This window comes from Myodes glareolus, chromosome 26 (assembly GCF_982192425.1).
Source record: "Myodes glareolus chromosome 26, mMyoGla1.1, whole genome shotgun sequence".
Lineage (NCBI taxonomy): Eukaryota > Metazoa > Chordata > Mammalia > Rodentia > Cricetidae > Myodes > Myodes glareolus.
This window is the reverse complement of record NC_142051.1, coordinates 5,943,991-5,964,214: the sequence shown is the minus strand read 5'-3', so window position 1 is coordinate 5,964,214 and position 20,224 is coordinate 5,943,991. Positions and strand designations below refer to the sequence as shown.

At 46.1% G+C, this 20,224-nt stretch overlaps 1 protein-coding gene across 2 annotated transcripts in view; it reads left to right on the top strand.

Annotated features, from left to right (window-relative positions):
- Positions 1-20,224, top strand: part of Srgap1 (SLIT-ROBO Rho GTPase activating protein 1) — a 274,372-nt gene that overhangs the window by 192,715 nt on the left and 61,433 nt on the right. For both annotated transcript variants that reach the window (XM_085683398.2, XM_085683397.2), the window contains exons 7-8: positions 7,896-8,117; positions 10,727-10,828. In XM_085683398.2, coding sequence (XP_085539524.1) covers positions 7,896-8,117; positions 10,727-10,828 — 324 coding nt within the window. The remainder of the gene's footprint in view (positions 1-7,895; positions 8,118-10,726; positions 10,829-20,224) is intronic.

Here is a 20,224-nt window from a genome sequence, read left to right as displayed (position 1 = left end):
TATAGACTAATTTTGGCATGGTTTTAATCCGTTGTGATTTTTAATGGATATTTTAAAAGAGAAATGAGTTAGATAACTGAAGAAAGGAACATTTAAAGTTTTTTCCAATGGAAATGCCAGACATAAATCCCTGAAATGAGGACTGAGGTTTTTTGGGTTTGCTTTGTTTTTTTGTTTTCTTTTTCTAGTCTCCAGTGATTTCTTGACCATATTCCTCTGGACCTCTGAATATCAAAAGCCTCTGAAGGGTGGCCCCGGATTTCTGCCTTTTATTTTCGCTTAGGCACCATTTGATGGCCCTTAGATTCTTATCACCTGAGTGTATCAACTTTCCTGCCAGCAGCCTGTGCAATTATGTAGGCATTCTGAAGAGGCCGAATTCCCTAAGCGGCATGAATGCCTATTTCTTCCCACCTCTATACAGACAACTTTCTTCTTACCAATTTTTCATGTCCCAAGAAAGGCTACCACTTTCCCCCCAGGCCCACAGGCTGACACCCAGTTCCCTGATTCCTCCCATACCATGTGTCAGCAAATCCCATCAACTCTTTCTCCTGAAGGTCCCAAACCCTCGATACCACTTCTTGTGACACCCTTGGACTCCTAGGCAGAGACTCCCATCACCTGCCTGCATTGCTTCCTGTACCTTCTAGAAATGTACCCCACAACCTGCCTCATGTCCTCTAAATCTCTCTTCTCTTCCCAGAGTACTAAATATCAGAAATCAGACATGGCTGTCATATTCAAAATTCTCTAGGCCTCCTATATCCTTAGAATAAGAGCCAAATATTCAGTTACCCATTATGAGTTGGCACCCGCGTGCCTCCCATCCTGCCCCCCAGTTCCGTCTACATACTGCCTCTACTTACTATGCCTCAGCTGTGCCCGCCCATCTGTTCCACAGAACCACGTGCACTTCCTTGCTTGGGGCCTTTGTGCTGCAGAACTTTACAAGGCTGAGTCCCCCTCTTGAACATATCACACATTCACGCCCTAAATAAAAGACCAGCAACCTTCCCTCCAGATCCATGCTGCTCCCCTGACCAGTTGTTTTCTCCTTAACATTTGCCATCTGGCGGCACTTCTCTGAGCTTGCTGTGTTTGGTCTCTCTCCTTTCTCTTGACTTCGTCTGCATTAGTTACAAAGTTGTTGTTTTCTCCCTGAGAAAATGAGCATGGCGGATGGGAGACGCATCAGGTAATGGGTGATTATGAAGCTGTTCATTAGCCAGACCTATCGGCGGCAACATTGATCCTGCTTCCTGCTTTGTATCCATTCCTGTTACAGAGATGCACCCTTGGTTGTGACCTTCTCCTTGCTCAGGGGAAAACTCCAAACTTTCTGTTTATTAAGTGTTTAGCTACAGTTGGTAAAGTAGCAACAAGAATTGAATTGCCGGCTTTCTGTGGATGCTCAGAAACCCCAACATAAAAATGGGCGTGTAAAATGTGCTTGTGGGAATTCAGATGTCTGGCTTGGTGCTACGCTTATTTCTCACAAAAATCTATTTATGGTTTCTGGGTTAGAGTAATAAACAGTTAGAGAAGAAAATGGCGGAGGGCAGAAGGCAGCCATCCCAAGGCAGGCTGCTCTCTTCACCTGACGAGTAATACAAGAGCCCTGGACTCACCTCCTTCCAGTCCTCTGAAAGCCACTCGTGGGTAGATGAAAACTGCTTTTTTTAGAATCCTGGTGCCCTTGGCTTGGCCTACTTTTCAAAGAGACTCAAAATAAAGCGTAGGAAAAGTCTTTATCCAATATCCATGGCAGAGGTGACAGTCAAAGGTGCCTGTCACACCTGCGGTCAGCAGCTCTCCTGGGGAGCCTGCGCCCACCCTAGGGTGTGGATTGTTACTCTTCTCTCTTTCCCTACCACAGTGCTCTTAATAAAGTTAACTGCACTTCCTTAGAAATGAAATCCTAAGGAACGAATCAGGTGAAAAAGACCACTGGCATCTCTCAGGCAGAGGCTAGAATATAGGAGTGGAGGGAGGGGAGTGGAGTGAGGGGAGTAAGGAGTGAAGGGAGTTGGGGAGGGGAGTACAGGAGTGAGGGAGGGAAACACAGGAGTGGAGGGAGGGGAGTACAGGAGTGAGGGAGGGGAGTACAGGAGTGAGGGAGGGGAGTTCAGGAGTTAGGGAGGGGAGTGAAGGGAGGGGAGTACAGGAGTGAGGGAGGGGAGTGAAGGGAGGGGAGTACAGGAGTGAGGGAGGGGAGTGGAGGGAGGGGAGTACAGGAGTGGAGGGAGGGGAGTACAGGAGTGAGGGAGGGGAGCACAGGAGTGAGGGAGGGGAGCACAGGAGTGAGGGAGGGGAGCACAGGAGTGAGGGAGGGGAGTACAGGAGTGGAGGGAAGGGAGTACAGGAGTGAGGGAGGGGGGAGAGAAGGGAGCACAGGAGTGAGGGAGGGGAGTGGAGGGAGGGGAGCACAGGAGTGAGGGAGGGGAGTGGAGGGAGGAGAGCACAGGAGCGAGGGAGGGGAGTGGAGGGAGGGGTAGAGGGAAAGGAGCATAGGAGTGAGGGAGGGGAGTGGAGGGAGGGGAGCATAAGAGTGAGGGAGGGAAGTGGAGGGAGGGGAGCACAAGAGTGAGGGAGGGGAGCACAAGAGTGAGGGAGGGGAGTAGAGGGAGAGGAGCACAGGAATGAGGGAGGGGAGTATGGGAGTGGAGGGAGGCCCTTCTGCAGAAAACAGGGAACCTTTGTTCCCTGCTTAGGACCCTTGGCTGCCAGAGTCACCAGGTTGGAGCTTGGTGTCATCCCCTTTGTTCTTCAGGAATGCCCTGCAGATGTCATTGGCTCTGACTTGGGGAAACAAGAATCTCAGGTTTCTTTCCATTCTGGGCTCCTGGTTTCATGGAGTCTGTGCTAAGTGGGTACAGAGAGGAAGGGAAGGGACAGGCTTTCTGAGGAGTACACTTCACACCTGGTATAATATCACCCTGGAAGCTTCAGCTGGCTCTCAGTGTTTGGGACAAAACAAAGTGATTGCACTTGTCACTGTCCTTAGTGCTTGGGTCTCTCTCATCCGGTCTGATATTGGTGGCAAGCCTTTGGGCTGAGGGTGTCATCCTGCTTTGGTTGGACTGACACCTAGGAGGCTTCATCTTGGCAGTTCTTGGGATTTTTTTTTCTTTTAATGCACACTTTTGATTCCAACAGTCTTTCCTTCTCCTAATTTTGGGTTCACAATTTTATGTACCCATCTAGAGTTCTTTCTTCATCTGCCAGAATAACAGTGATTTGTTTGAATGAAATAGTTTATTGGCTTCCTGTGTGTTTCCATCATTAAATGTGCTTGGGCTACCACAAGCTCTCTGTGCAGGCGCCTTTCGGATCTCATTAATATTTCATAGGCCCCACAGAATTACTTGAGACCTTCTTTAACCAAATATCTTCAGCCCTAATATATCCAATGTCATTTCAAGTTCTAGTCTATGGCTGGGCTTGTTCTCAGGGGACCTCAAAGAGCTTTTTTTCTCCTGTTTCTTCTTTTTTTTTTTTCTATGTTCAAGATGCTTGAGAAACCTAGAATTCGGAAATACTACATAACAGGCATAATAAAATTATGCCAACTAAGTGACTTTCAAACGGATGAGCACTGTGGGGGTCAGAGAAGACGACTGCCCGCCAAAAGTCTCCTGGACGTAGGAAGGCAAGGCCAGAAGTGCCTCACGGCAGCTAAGCCTCATGGCTGCTCCACCAGCCCCTTAGGAAGCCATGGCGAAACCAAGTCTCACACGGACAGAATCCATGTGGCTACGCTGGAAATAGGAAACAACAATGGTGCTTTAGCCACTTTGTGCAGTGAACTGGTCAAGTCGGGGAATAACAGAAACTTAGGTGTTCCTCAAAACACCAAGTCAGTTGGGGTTAGAATTCTTTTGGCCCCCTCCCTCTTTTTTCCCCTCTTTCTTTTTCTCCCTCCCTTCCTTCCTTCTCCCAGCCTACCTTCTACCTGCTCCATCCTTCCCTCCCTCCCTTTCTTCTCCCTTCCTTCCTTCCCCTTTTCCTTCCACCATTCATCCTTCTCCTTGTTTTAAGGAACACAGGTTGCATAAGAAATAACAAGCCGTTCTCCATTGCTTCCTTCTCTTCCCGCTTGTTTTATTAACTCTCCCACCCGGATCAATACTTACAAAATAAAACAGCAGGTCTTCTTGCTTCCTTATAATCAGGGAGAAGAATCTGTCTTCTTTTTGAATCGTGGGCTCTTTTTAAGCACTGGTACCTATTAGAGAAATGAGGCCCATTTCCTTTACAAACCCATGTCTTTATAAAATAAGATGGTATTGAAAGACAGAATGATTTTTCAATCCTTTTGATGTATGCAAAACTGTAGGGAACCATTATGGATTGGGAGAAGCAAAAGGAATAAAAGAAGTCTTTATCCATTTGAGACTAGAATTTCCAAATTAACCAAAATGAATCCTTCTCTGCATTTGGGTGCAGCTGATTTCCCTGGAGATGAGTGGTGATGAGCCAATTGCTGCGTTTCACAATTGTGTTGTTTGCCATTGTGATATCATAGCTGTTTCTGATTTTGTAAGCATATTTAATCAAATCCTCTCTTCAGGTTGGGGAAGCAGCACCCCCTCCCAAAGGGCAGGGTCACATGACCCTCTTACTGGAGTGCTGGGAGGGGGGGAGTGTCACCAGTGTTTTAATCATTCAACTATGCAGCCTTCTTAAATTTCAGATTCCAGATTAATAGGCCAGGGGCAGGACCAAATAGCCTGCATTTTTAGAGGGTTTCCAAGTATGTTTTCTGTGTGATATGGATGTGTGTGGGAGCTCAGGCCATAGCAAGCATGTGGAGGTCAGAGACTAGCCTGTGGGAGTCGATTCTATTCTAGCACCGTGTGAGAGTCCTGGGGATCAAACTCAGATCTTCAGGCTTGGCAGCAAGCCCCCATACCTGCTGAGCCATATCACAGGCCCAATATTCTGCACTTCTAACAAGCTGATCACATTTTGAGTAACAGGATGTCACAGTAACTTTGTTTTAAAGCCCCCATTTTAACACTATGGAAACTGAAAGTGGAGGGACAAGATTTGGGTTGCAGTCCCATGGAAACACACCTCGGGCCTTGCGTGTGCTAAGCAAGCACCCTGCCACTGGGCTCTGCCTCCAGCCTGGCATTCGGTGTCTCTAAGTGCATGCAGTATGCCCCTTTGCAAAGGCTGGTTGATCCCCGTAGCCTGGAGGAGCTGCTGCCTGTGCCAGGCAGAGCTGCTTCCCGTATGCTCCCATTCTGCTATCTTAGCAGCAAACCAATGAACAGCTTCCGTTCTGGTTCCTTGAGGAGGAAACTGTTTCTCTGTGTCCCGGCCTCAATGTGCCTGGAGCCCAGCAAAGTCCCTGGCACCTGGCCGATCAATGATTAGAACTGAATCAAGCTGAGTTGATTGACTTCATTAGAGCGACATGAAGATGGCCTGGTTTGTCTATTTAAAACTATGTGTTTCTTCTTTAAGGGATTTATCCTTTTTTTTTTTTAAGGTAACACATTCTGTTGTCAGTAACTGCTGGCTCATCTCCAGGCTTACACACTTCTTTTAAATCACATTTGCTTAAGATGCATGAAGGTTGAACAACAATACGGAATAAAGGTAGTGAAGACTCAGGGGCAGGGGTACCTCAAAACTCTTCCCTTAAAAAAATGACTTTTATTTTTAATTATGTTTCTGCATCTGTGTGGAGTGTGCGTATGCGTGCAGGTGCCCATGGAGGCCTGGGGCACAGAATTCCCCGGGAGCTAAAGTTCCAGGTGGGTGTGAACCACCCACATAGATGCTGGGACTTGAACCCCAATCCTCTGTGCAAACAGCAGATGCTCCTAACCCCCAAACCACCTCTCCAGCCCTCTCAATACTCTTTAGCTCCAAGGAATATGTTCTGCCTGTAATAGAAGGACATTAGCTACCATTGCTTTTTAAGAATTTTCTGCTGGGATTTAAGGGGAAAGCCTTTCTGAATGTTTTGACAGACTCAAGCCTGCTCCCTTCTACAATGTTGATTAGTCTCAAGTCGTCAATAAAATATGCAAATCTGGAGTCTCACTTAGCATTTTTTTGTCTCCTAGAAGGATTTGAATAAATTGCTGTATCTGTCCCAGCATTGAGTGACTGAAACTTGGATACCATTCTGCATTGTTTCCTTCCAGTCTCGGGTTCTGCCATTACAGTTTTGAAAGCTTTATTATGTGTACTGCACATGCCACTCCGCTCACGCATGGCCTACTGCTGGCATTTAGCACATTCAGAGAGCTGTGTACCCGTCGCTACAATGAGCTCTGGAACATTTTTATTACCACTAAAAGGCCTCCTGCACCCCTCAGCCGTCGCCCCCTCCAATTCTGTCCCCCAGCACTGGGCAGCCGCCAGTGTAGCTTCTGTCTCTGTCCTTCGCTGTGTATAAGTGAGTCCATACAATGCATAGTTCTTTGTGACTGACGTCTCTTACGGAACATAAGATTTTTAAAGTTCATCCATGTTGTAATATGAATTCATAGTTTGTTCCTTTCTTTTTCCTTTTTGTAACCTTTTTTTTAAATATCATTCCTTTCCATGGCTAAATACTACTCCAGTGTATGGCTATATGACAATTTATTTATCTCTTCACTGAGTAGTAGACATTCACACTGTTTCGGGTTGTTATATTATGACAATCTATTTATCTCTTCACTGAATAGTAAATATTTACATTGTTTTGGGTTGTTATATTAAAGCTGCTGTAAATACTCAGGTGCAAGTGATTTTCATTGCTGAGTTGTGAGCATGTGTGTGGGCATGCAAGCATGTGTGTGCATACGTGTGTGTTGTATGTGCATGTAGAAGTCACAGGAAGACCTTACCTGTCACTCTCTACCCAATTCCTTTGACCCGGGTCTCTGCAGAACGCAGAGCTAGCTGACCCTTGCAAGTGTTCTGTCTCTACACACTCGTAGTGCAAGTGTGACAGGCGTGCACGGCCACCCTGTGGTTTTCACATGTGCCAAGGTGTTAAGTCGGGTCCCTCGGCTTATGTGGACAAATATGGCTACCCATCGAGCCACCTCCTCAGCCCAGAGTCTTGGAATAGCAGTGTGTTTAACCTTTTGAGAAACTGTTGAAAAAGAGACTTACAACTTCCCTCTCCCGCCAACAGTGTGTTAGTTTATCCCAGCACATCCTGGCATCTACCATTCTGAATATCCATGCTGATGTGTGTGAGTTAGCTCCTTTTAAAAAAAAACAAACAAACAAAGATTTATCTATTTATCTATTTTTGTTTTATGTGTATGTGTGTATGGATGGTTTTGCCCTGATCTATGTCTGTATACCATGTGTATGCAGTACCCACAGAGGCCAGAAGAAGGCATCAGATCCCCTGGGACTGGAGTTAGCAAATGGTTGTAACTGACTGTGCTCCGATTCAGGCCCTTTGGGAGAGCAACAAGCGCTGATAACTGCAAGCCATCACCAGCCTCCTCTAGCTCTCTTTTTCTGTTTCCCCCATAACCAATGATCACGAACATCTTCTGATATCCTTGTTGACCATTTCTCTTCCATCTTCCTGGTCTCTATTCAGAGACCCCGCCTTTCTTCTGCTTGGACAATTTGAATTGTTGAGTTGTGGGAGTTCTTTATATATTTAGACTCACATTCCTTTACAAACATTTTTATCACTCTGGTTTATCCCTCCAATTTTATAGTGTCTTTTAAATCTTGAAAGGCATGAATGTAATTGAGATTAATTTTTCTTTGGTTGCTCATGGCATTTGATGTCATAGCCAAGAAACCCGTGTCTAAGGCAATGTCATGATCTTCTGAGTCTCATGCTCATAGGCCACACATTTGGGCCTTTAATTGGTTTTTAACTAAAATTTCTATCTGTGTTCTTGTGTGTTCTCAAGTGCTGTGACCTTGGCTACCATGCAAGTCTGAACAGAGCCCTCAGAACGTATCTCTCGGCAGAGTACAACCTTGAAACCTCCAGACATGAAGGCTTAGACATTATCGAAAATGCTGTTGACAATTTAGAGCCAAGGAGTGACAAGCAGAGATTCATGGAGATGTACCCTGCTGCCTTCTGTCCACCAATGAAGTTTGAGTTTCAGTCTCATATGGGAGATGAGGTCAGTAACTGACTGTTTTTTAAGAGCCAGTTGTTTCCTCGTGTGTCATTTCTTATGTCATGTATTCTTTTGAGACAGCGCCTCATGTAGGCCGGGATGGCCTCAGACTCATACTGTAGCCTCGGCTAGGCCTGAACTCTTGATCCTCCATCTCCCTGCTGCTGAGGCTGTATATAAGCTACCACACTAAGCTGCCTTGAAAGAGTTTGAAGATGTAATTGGGTGTATGTGTGCACGCAGTGTGTGTACACGTGTATGTGATGTGCACCTGACGGCAGTGCCCACAGAGGTGAGAAGAGGACATCAGATCCCTTAGGGCTGAAGTTACCGAGAGCTGTGGGTGCTGAGAACCGAGCATGGGTCCTCTGCTAGAGCGGCATACGCTTCAGTACTGAGCCATCTCTCCAGCCCCTGCCATGTATTCTGTTCATGAGTGTAAGCTTCTATCCTGTTTTTCAAAAGAAGAAGAAGAAGAAGAAGAAGAAGAAGAAGAAGAAGAAGAAGAAGAAGAAGAAGAAGAAGAAGAAGAAAGAAATGAAAAAAGAAAGAAAGAAAGTCATTTTAACTGATCATAAATTATAACAACATACATTATCTATGAACAGAAGAAACCAGGGGGGAATTTTATAGGGCGTCTTATCAATGATAAGTAGAGAGATTGCTTGATTATATATAGATAATTGATATATTATAGATCTATGAATAGGTAAATAGATATAGATAGATATAAGTATGTCTATACCTACTGTGTTTCTAATAAATTTTATTTTTATTTAGTAAATTGCTTGATGAAAAATGATGAGTCCAGATCAAGCATCCTTAGTCCCCAAATTTGGAAAAGATGGTACAAGTCTACTCAAAACCTTCAGGGTTTGGAACATTTTGCATTGAGGATTTTCAGATTAGGGACACTCGGCTGCTAAAGGCTGTGTTAGTTCCCCAAGTCCACGGACCTCTGAAGTCTGCAGTCTTTCCCGTGGGCACAGTTCTTCTACCAATATGAGATTTCCATTTGTTTTTAAGGCAGTATCTTGCCTTGAACTTGTCATCCTCCTGCCTCAGCCTCCAGAACGCTGAGATCACAGGTCTGTGCCCACACACCCAATATCACACATACACATGCCAACACACCAGAATCAAACACACACATGTCAACAAGCTAAGTCTTTATCCTACCCATCGCTGTCTTTCCAAAGTCAAATAGTTGCTGTTTTTGTTTTCCATTGTGGATGTACTAACATGGGATGGTAAAAGTCACAGACAGGCTTCAGTCAGAAGAGTTTCCTTACTGTTAACGGGGTAGGTCGGTTCCCTTTCTTATGACCGTCTCTGCTAGGGAGCAGTAGCCTCTAACGTTTTGTTGCCCCATGAGACGAATCCTTCATCAGCCAGGACAATTTCTGTGGCCAGCAGAATGAAAAGGAAGTATTTGTCTCATGTGCAATTTTAATGATGCTTTCATTTTGACCAAATCCATCATTGAAATCTTGCCCAAAATATCTCCTTCCAATACCAAAGATAATTTGCCTTATGATGTCTGTGGTGAGTCATATGATTTAACTGATGCTGGCTAGTAGCCATGATTGAAAGATACTTAAAAATAAAAAGGCACTTTTCCAAATGTTCTGTATCCGTATACATATTATCACTTCAGTCTTGCAGCAGCTCCAGGATTAGGGGTCTCATCTCCCCTTCTTGTAGAGCAGGAAATTGAAATCACACAGGTAGAAGGCAGAGCTGGCATACAGGCACAGCTGCCTGGCTGCAGAGCCCACACCCTGGCCAATAAGCTCTGTGACCTCCTTCTGCCCGTGCAGTCTACCTAGACCACCTCTGCCCTCTGCCCTCTGCCCTCTGCCCTCTGCCCTCTGCCCTCTGCCCTCTGCCCTGCGGTCATGAGGATTCCGAAAGTGAGCTCCCAGCATCAGTGCTTGGTCTCAGGCCCTGCTGCTCTCAGGGCAGAGCTTCCTGCACAATTGCCTTCCCTGAGAGCATCAGACCACAGCTGTTCACTACCCGTGTCTAAGACTATTCAACAGCGGTGCTTTACGGTGGCTGTGGAAAAGGATGGTGGTCTATGCCTGTCCCAGCACCTGGGAAGCAGAAATGGAAAGATTTTAAGTTTAAGCCAGCCCGGACTACGTAATAATAGTCTGTCTCAAAAAAGTAACGTTCTGACTGGAAAAGTTGGAATAGGCGTGTTCCTATGACTCCTGTATGTGGCATTTAAGTATGAGACCTGTGGCCTTGATGGGCAATCATCCCCAGAACCCAGATTAAAAAGTCAGGCCTCACAGACCTGTAACCCCAAGGCCAAGGGTGAAACGGGGTGGGTGGACAAAGACAGATAGGCCCCAGGGGCTTCCCAGCCAGCCGGTCAGTCTAGCTGACATGTTTACGCTCTAGGGTCAGTGAGAGACTGTCTCAAAACACCCTGGAATGCAGTAGATAAAGACACCCCAAAGTTGACTGCTGGCCTCCGTGTGCGCACAAACAAGCGAGTACATGCATGCACAGACACACGCTCACCCACACCCGACGAATACTACTCATGCTTTCGAGGCTGCTGCTGGTGCCCGCCATAACTGTGCTTCCTGCTTCTGCGGCAGGTGTGTCAGGTCAGCGCCCAGCAGCCAGTCCAGGCAGAGCTCATGCTCAGGAACCAACAGCTGCAGTCCCGGCTGGCCACACTCAAGATTGAGAATGAGGAGGTGAGTGTGCTCGCTGGGAGAAAGAGGTGAGGGTGCTCACTGGGAAGAGGTGAAGATGCTCTCTGGGAGGAAATTAGGTGCTCCCTGGGAGGAAGTGAGGGTGCTCACTGAGAGGAGGTGAGGATGCTCCCTGGGAGGAGGTGAGTGTGCTCCCTGGGAGGAGGTGAGTGTGCTCCCTGGAAGGAGATGAGGGTGCTCCCTGGGAGGAGGTGAGGATGATCCCTGGGAGGAGGTGAGTGCTCCCTGGGAGGAGGTGAGGGTGCTCCCTGGGAGAAAGAGGTGAGGGTGCTCCCTGGGAGGAAGTGAGGGTGCTCCCTGGGAGGAGGTGAGGATGCTCCCTGACCCACTGGGGTCTGAACTAACACCTAAGCTGGAAGACATTTTCACATGGTCTCAGCATCACCGTCTCCTCACCATGCCCTTCACTATCAGGGTTCCCACAGACTCTTCACAGAGGATCGATGCAAGGGTTCCGATGCCTCTGTAAATAAACACTTTACCAGAGTTGGCTTCATGTGCCTGTAAACTTAGTCCGTCTTCTTAAACTGTACTTTATCTTGAGAACAGCTCCCTGAATTATCTACCTCACTGCATATGTCCAAAAATATAGTCATATGTAAAATGTGAGTTAATTTGATCTTATTTTCTAAAATTAGAAATCCTCCCCACCCCCGCTTATGTCTTTTCCATGGTTCCTAAATTTTCGGTACTAAATGTGACATTGGTTGTAAAAAGTGCAAAAAAATCACTTCTGAAATAGTGCTTGAATTGGGATTGAAAATGATAATTTGCTGACATATTTAAAAGTAAAGACTATAAAATGTGAATTGACAATATATAGGGAGGCTGGAACACAGTTGCGCAATTCAGATGCTCGTTTTTCCATGGACTGTATCGGGCTCATACCCTCCTAATATAAAGATGGGAAGCACAGATGGTTGTTGTTATTCAAGACTCTCAACGGTGATTTATAGGAACCTAGAATTGGCCTCTGACATTATTGGGTTTGGGATTTGGGGGTGCTGGTAAGGTTTAGGGTATAGCTCCAGAGCTCCGGGCTCCTGCTGCCTGCCGTATCACCCCATGTCAGCAGTGTCCTCATCCCGTGGCCGATTAGCTCTTCAATGGCTGGACCTAAGTCTGGACCAACCATTGCATCCAGGAAATGGAACTCCCTAATTGGCTAGACTTGATGCTGTCCTGTGATTGACAGCCCCGATAGAAGTTGTCCAGGAACAGATAACTTCTGGAGTGTAGAATGTGGGCTATAAAGAACAAACTCAGACCAACAAAGCCGATCACTGGAGCAGGAGTGTAGCTCACGGGTGGAGTGTTCGCTTGCACATCACTCTCCAGTACCAGACGGATGACGTGGGATGACCCCAGCACTCAGGAGACAGCGGCAAGATGAGCAGAAGTCCAAGGTCTTCCTGGGGCCACATATTGGAAGGAAGGAAGGAAGGAAGGAAGGAAGGAAGGAAGGAAGGAAGGAAGGAAGGAAGGAAGGAAGGAAGGAAGGAAGGAAGGAAGGAAGGAAGGAAAAGAAGAAAGAAAGAAACCTACTAGAGAATAAGGGGCTGGACAATTTGCTAAGTGGTGATAGAGGACTTGTGCTGCCATGGGAACCAGAGTTCAGATCCCAGCACCCACATGGGGGAGGGGGTCACAAGTGCCAGTAATGTCAACTCCAGAATCCAGCACCTTCTTCTGGCACCTCCATGGGCGTCTGCACACACCCTTGCACGTATACTCACCAAAATAAATAAACAGGCACATAAACAGATAAATGATAAGTAAATAAATAGTTAAAATTGGAAAAATAAATAATAAAGCAGATTCCCACAATTCGCTTAAGTATCCTGCTCTGCTTTCATCTCACTGGGTGCTTGTGCGCTGGAGAGGTGACTGAGCTGTTAGGAGCTCTCATTGCTCTTCCAGGGAATCCTGTTCATTCTGGTACCCATGCTGGGTGGATTATCACTGCCTGCAACTCCAGGGAGCCAGTGGTCTGTTGTGGGTGCCCTGGGCATGTATGTATGTGTGTGTGTGTGTGTGTGTGTGTGTGTGTATACACATATACACATATATGCTTGTGTGTGTGTGTATATAGACACACACACAAACACACATAGACCCACACATACTTCAAATCAAAATTTAAAGGAAAATGTGTCTACACGATTGCAATTTGATCAAAACCTACTGTTGAGTATTTTGTTTTGGTTTGGTTTGGTTTTTTTGCTTCCATTCTTACTAGAGAAACCAAACCAGCCCTTACTTAAGATGCAACCTTAGTTATTTCTAGTAAAACAGTGGTTATCAATCAACAGATGGGTCACGACACTCCCCGCCCCCCCCCCGTTCAACTGGCCCTTTCACAAGGGTCACCTATGACCATCTAAAAACATAGACATTTATGTTATGATTCATAACAGCAACAAAATTACAAGTATGAAGTAGCAATGAAAATAATTTTATGGTTGGGGGGATCACCACAATATGAGGAACTGCATTAAAGGATCGCAGCATTAGGAAGGTGAGAACTTCTGGTGTAGTCAGTACACAAATGAGCCTTCATAAAGGACCCCATTACTGTCCTGGAAGGCTACAGCTTAGCTGGGTACTATGAGACACTCACTAGCCTACTGCAAGGTGCTGGCTCCTATTGGATCTGCTGTTTATATCTGGGAACTTTCAGTGGTTTGTTTTATTTTGTCCTGTTTTGTGTTTTGTTTTGTTTTGTTTTTTCACTTTTACTTGGAAAATATTTTCTAAACTCCAGGAAAATTCCGCATTATACACAGGGTCGAAGCTTGCAGGCTACAGGCTTGTTATATTTGGCTTTGAAGTTTTCAGTTGTTTAAAAAAAAAAATCAGCCAGGCAGTGGTGGTGCACGCCTTTAATTCCAACACTCCAGAAGCAGAGACAGGTGGATCTCTGAGTTCAAGGCCAGCATGGTCTGTAGAGCAAGTTCCAGGACAGCCAAGGTTACAGAGAGAAGCCCTGCCTCAGGAAAAAAAAATCAGAAAATCTGGCCCAAAAAGAAGTGAGGCGCCTCATCTCCACTTTGCCCTCTCTCAACCCCCAGCTCTGTGTCTGGCTGCTACACAGTTTGAGTTTGTGACCCTTAATATGACCACATTAGGCGTGGGGAAGAAACGCACAGCCTCACATGCTAGAAGAGGCAGGTGGTTTCTTCTCACCGCCACCCTTTAAAGCTTGTTCTAGAGTCAAAGAACTCGGAAAGCGCAGGGCGGCCAGCACAGCTGGCAGTCTCTGGTTTGCTGGGCACTATGAGGAAGTGGGCGTCCCCATAAGGAATGACTGGGTGCTGGCTTCACTAAGAGCCCCACATGGAATTCCGTGGCACCCCTTAAAATCTCCCACCAGCAGCTTGCTAAGGAGAATTTCATGAACTTACAAAGACATTTGCCTTAGACAAGGTATGTTCAACCATAATGAGCAAGATTTTAGGCATGCTGAAACAACTTTCATGACACGTAGAGTTAAGGAAAGTAAGAGATTTCCATTGTAAATCCGGTAAAATCACACACACACACACACACACACCCCTAAAAAGTTTTTTTTTTCCCACTCATGTTCTCAATGACTGCAACAAAACCCCAAGTTGTATTAACCCATGACTGAATCCTCCATGGGAATCTTTGGTTTCTTTTCACGCTTGATCTAAGAATTGGAGCAGGTAACCTACCTAGTTCTAATCTTTGTTTCAGATTTCTGTCTTCTCTGTGGCTTTTGTCACCAGCCTTCAGCATCCCCAGCTGGCCTTCAGCTCTCCAATGCTGAGCTGACAGTGACGGCCTTGGTAAATGACAGCTGCCATCGGGCCCTTGAGTGACAGTGTCTAGCAGACAAAACTGAGAACAGTCTACTGTCTTCCACTGCAAACACGCGTACATTGTGTTTGTTTCGAATAAGTTTTAGCTCCCAGAAGGGAGGACACTAATCCGCAAGAACCCGCAGGGGAGATGAGGAGAGATTCTAGGAGATGGATACAGGCACACGGCCCTGGGAGATGGCAGAGCTCAGAAGGGCCGGGCAGAGCTGTCCCAGGCTGCCGAGTGCCCTGCAGCATCCCTGAGGAGGGGAGTGGCTTCAACCTCACCTTCACCAGCAGACTTTGTCTCAGTCTTCTGAGCTCCACTGCACAAATCACGGGTGACATTAAGATAAGTAAATCATTCCTGACTTCATGTTGCCCCAGATAGGTAGAAACGTAGACCTCTAAATGCTGTCCCAGACGCTTATGAGCAACGAACCTGAAGTCATCCTCTCAACCACAGTGAGAGTCGGTTCTGTCCATCGGGGCTATTAAATCAGAATCAGGAACACAGGTTTCCCGAGACAGTTGGAAGCAGGAACTGTGTTCTGAGAACCCCTGGGCAATGATGCTGTTGCTGTCCTTGGGCTAAGCTCTACCACTGCCGAGACTGAATTTTTATGTTTTTGAAAGATTTATTTATTTATTATGCCTGTATGCCCTGAGAGGGCATCATATCTCATTAGAGGTGGCTGTGAGCCACCATGTAGGTGCTGAGAATCGAACTCAGGACCTCTGGAAGAGCAGGCAGCACTCTTGACCCCTGAGCCATCTCTCCAGCCCCAAGAATAAATTTAAAAAAAAAAATCAAGTGACCCCATTGTTTATAAATACAGCCTCAGATGCTGGCCAATAGAGGATCAATGGGTCCCTGTCTGTGGTGGTTCTGGAGCAACCACCACCCCTCAACTAAAACCAGGTAGAGCAACAAAGGCAAAATGCTTTTTAGCTCTGTAATACCTTATCCAGCTCAGACAGGGTTACGGGGATCGGTCCCACTGTTAAGGGAGGAGGAGAGAAGGAAGGCCAAGGCAGGATGCTGCATCTGCCCTCTGCTCTGGCCACCTATGGCCTGTACCGGCATAGTTTCCATAGCCTAGGCCTAAACCCAATCTGTGTGTGTGTGTGCACATGTGTATGGATCCTTTGAAATCATTTTAAATCCTTGTGAAATGATACAGCGGTATAACAGAAATACAGACAATGTCCGTGAAGTTTCTGAACAGGAGACCACCTTGGCAAAGTGATAGTTCCCCTTGGATGTGGAGGTCTCCATCTAAAACACAGTTCAAGGCCCCACGCCATCAGAGGAAACAGGATATGTTCCAGCAACGGGTTGTTCAGAATGAGACCGCATGTAAAGAAAAGATTTTTAAAGATGCCATCAAAGTAAAGGCTGATCACTGGGGTGAGCCCTAGTCCAGTGTGGCTGAGATCCCTGTGAAAAGGGAGAACTGGAGCCCAGGGACACAAAGAGAAGCCAACAAGAATGCCCTGAGACAGATCCTGCCCTCCCAAGCTTGAGGGGAGCTAACCTGGAAACCCACATTTGACCTTGGACCTCCAGCCTCCATGACTGCGAGATGACAGGTCTCTGTTGGTTACGACACTGGGATGACAGTTTGCCCAAGCAAGCTCGTAGAATGCATTTGGAGCCTGAGACTAGCAAAGGCCCTTCCAGGTCCTCTCCAAAGACTGTCCTAAGGACAGAACAACCAAGAGCCAATATGTGTAAATCTCATAGAAAGGACTTTTGATGGCTCAGAGTAAGAGCGCCGCTGTGCAGGGATGCAGACCTGAGTCCAAATCCCCAGTGCCCACATCGTGAAATCCGAGCACCATAACACAGGTCTGTAACTCCAGCACAGGCGGGTGGAGACAACAGTCTGGCCAGCTTCGCCAACAAAGTGAGCTTCCGGTTCAGCGAGGACCCTGTCTCAAGGCAGAAAGGAAGACAGCAATACAGAAAGACAGCCAGCGTCCTCTTCTGGCCCCCATACACTGTCTTATGGACATGACATACACACCCCAAAAGTGCAATGCACACATGCATACACACGCACGCATACAAACACACTAATGATGATGATGATAATCATGTTTCTAATCCCTCAGGAGTTACCTCTCCCCCATCACTCATTTTTATCCACGGCCTTGAGGATAAAGTGTGTTTTTCATGTGTTCCTTGTCAATTATTTGGCATTCACTTCTACCGAACCCACGCGTGTTTCCCTGCACCCAATGGGGAGTCAGTAGGAGCCCTGTTAGCTGTAGTATTTTCTATTTGGTGAATCCCCTCTGCGACCTATTATCACGCTTGTGTGTCAGAGCCGCTGTCATTTGGAGCATCCCATGGGATAAGACAGAGTCCCAGCCATAGTGTCTTATTTTTCCTGGCAACTCCAGATTTAACTGTGACTCCGTTTCTGAGGAGGAAGTTGTCACACAGAGGAAAACAGTTGATTTTGGTTCTTTGTGCATACGATCCGTTTGGGTGCATCTGCTAACACTGCTACCCCCGGGTATCTTATCCACCAGAACATGGTTCTAGTGAGATGTTGTTTATACCTAACTATCTTACTGTCTCAGTGAGCATACTTTAATTAACAAATTCCAACCCACTAACAGGTCATTTAGGGCAAACAACAGACATGGATTTTAATTTTCATTCACGGTGACTTTTGTTTAGTTTTGGGGTCAGGCCTTCTTGGGAGGTTGGGGGAGTTTTCTGTCCTCTTATATTTGGCAGTCGGCGCTGGAAACTTGCAATTTAAGTAGAAACTATCAATGCTCCCTGTCTAACCCACTTTCTCCTTTTAGTCTGCTAGCGTCTCAGCATTTCTCTGTAGCTTTGGAAGCTGTGCTTCACCTTACACTGATATTTCTGGGAATTTTTATTTTTTACACTTAAGAAATTTCCTTAAAAAAAATTAACCCTCCACTTCTATTGCTTGAATGTTTTACAAATGTGCCTAGAGGTTTCACTTCAGGTGTTTCTCCCCAGCTCTGCAATTATGACCTCTACCCCGAGTTAAGATCTCCTGGCTCATTTCTTCCTTTCTGTCTTTTCCTTTGATTGCTCGTTGGCCCAGTATATTTTAAAAGCAGGAACCTGAGCTGATACACCAGTTCTTCCAGCTCCTCCCTGTTGCAGTGGCCCCCATTGCCCGTCCCTTGGCTGCACTGCACCGGGGACTCGATTAGCATGTTGCTCTGAAAGCTGTATTCTCTTCCACTCGTGAAGCTGCCTGTTGTGGCTCCGAGAGGCCAAGCTTGCTCCCTTCCGTCTTCTGTCTTGAATCCTTTTTTACCAGTACCTACTTCTTGACCCCCCCCCCACATGACTCCCATAGTTCCTTGCCTGAGAGAAGAACGTAGACTCTCACCCATCTTGGTAAAATAGCAGGAGTTTCCATGAGTAAAGAGGGGGTACACTTATCTAAGAGTGCTTCAGTCAACTAACAGACTTTCCATTTCCTAATGTGAATATAAACTCAGGGAACTATAAAAAGGTATCTGCCTTCAGTAACCATCACTTTATTTATGCATAGATACCTTAAATCATATTAAAAGTATGCTTTAATTTAGAAATATGACTATTTCTCCTTCTCCTAGTTCTATGGAGTCTCTCACAGGTCCGGCGATGGTACTTGTCCCTGTCAGAGCTGTGGTTTTAGTACCCACGTGCGTTCCTTCACGTCTGTCTCAGGTGTGGTACCGTTAAAGCATGAGCATCATGCCCATTTCAGAAATGTCTCCACAGATAACAAGAACACATTGGCCCGACCTAAGGCAGTGAGTCTCCTAACCTTCATGGGCAGAGGCGGGCAGTCAGGACCTGTGAAGCTGCTGCCTGTAGTAATGGGCACGGACACCAATGTCCAAGTTCACCGAAACAGCTGCTCTCCACATAGTGCGTGCTCCAGGCACAGCAAACTCTAGTACAGTCTCTGCAAATATGTTTTTATTTTGAGACAAGGTCTCACTGTATGGCCCTGGCTGTCCTAGAACTCGCTCTGTAGACCAGGCTGGCCTCAAACTCGTGGAGATCCACCTGCCTCTGCCTACTGAGTGCTGGGACTAAAGATGTGAACCACCAGGCATTCTCTGCATCTTTTTAAGAAGTCCCCATAGCATGATGGTTTTTCAGTATCCAGACTAGTACTGATTGATTGCTCTGATTTTCTAGCCACGCAATATGGTTTTTTTCCTGCTCTGTGTGTGTGTGTGTGTGTGTGTGTGTGTGTGTGTGTGCCATAGCACACTTGTGGAGGTCAGAGGATAGCTAACACTAGTCGATTCTCTCCTTCAGCCAAGTAGGTTCCAAGGATCAAATTCATGTCATTAGGCCTGACGGCAAGCACCTTAACCTACTGAATCTCAACAGCCTTGGGTTTTATTGTCGTTTTACGTAATTAAAAAGATTCCCACTTCTTACAGTGATGGCGTGGATCACTCAGCCAATTCTTGCATTCATGTTTTATTGTCCAGAACAAAGTACACAGCAAAGCATGCAGTCCATGACACAAGAGCCAGAGCCTCCCAAAAGGAAGTATGTCCAGTATTTTGAGCAGTAATAAAATCTCAGAATTCTAAGCTCCGGGTGTCCTGTAAGCTTGGAAAAACAAACTTTGCTTTTGGAGGCTGATGAGATTAGTTTAGACCTCAACTCTAGACGTCTGTGTAGAGATGTCTAGCAAGAGCCAACAAGGTGACTCAGTCAGTAGGGGCACAGACCACCAAGCCTAAAGACCTGTTTGATCTCTGGAACCCACACAGTGGAAAGAAAGATCTGACTACCAAAGGTTTTCCCCTGACATTCACATGTGGCATGGGTGTTCCCACACATATACACACAATAAATAAAATAAAGGTAAGGGACATTAAAATTTTTTACATGCATAAGAAAGTTAATTAGGTACAAGAAGTGTCCCTAATTTGGAAAGGCCACTGGTGATAGCCAAAAGAAATAGTAAATCCCAGAGACAGACCACAGAAGCTACCAGCAGTGAAATTATCAGAAACATGCTGCAGAAGAACTGCTTCCTGGACTCAAGGAGATAAAAACCAGCTTAGATTTCAGCAGAGAAAATGGGGAGCGTGATAAGAGATCGGAAAATAACCTCATAGACATTGAAGAGTTAAGAATGGCAGGAAAACCACTTCAAAGTGGTGGGTGGTTAGTAGATTAGACACAGCTGAAGAGTGAATTGCCAAAAGGGACATCTCAGAAGGGAAATCATCATGATACTACCAGTAAAATCAAAAGAATAGAAAATACAGAAGAAAAGAAAGGGATTATGAGGCAAAGAAAACACAGTGTGCTGTTGTAACTGGCCTCTTAGAAACAGAGGGAGTAGCTTAGAAGGCAAGGAGAAAAGCCACAAGTTAAACAGATCACTCAGTTAGGATCTGTCTTTAAAATCTGTGCGTATGTGGGGCTGAGTCTGTCAACCTGAGCTCCTCCCTGGGACACACATGGAAGGAGAGGACAGAGTCTCTCAAGTTGTTCTCACAGTCCCACTGTAAAACACGTGCATTCACACACACACAC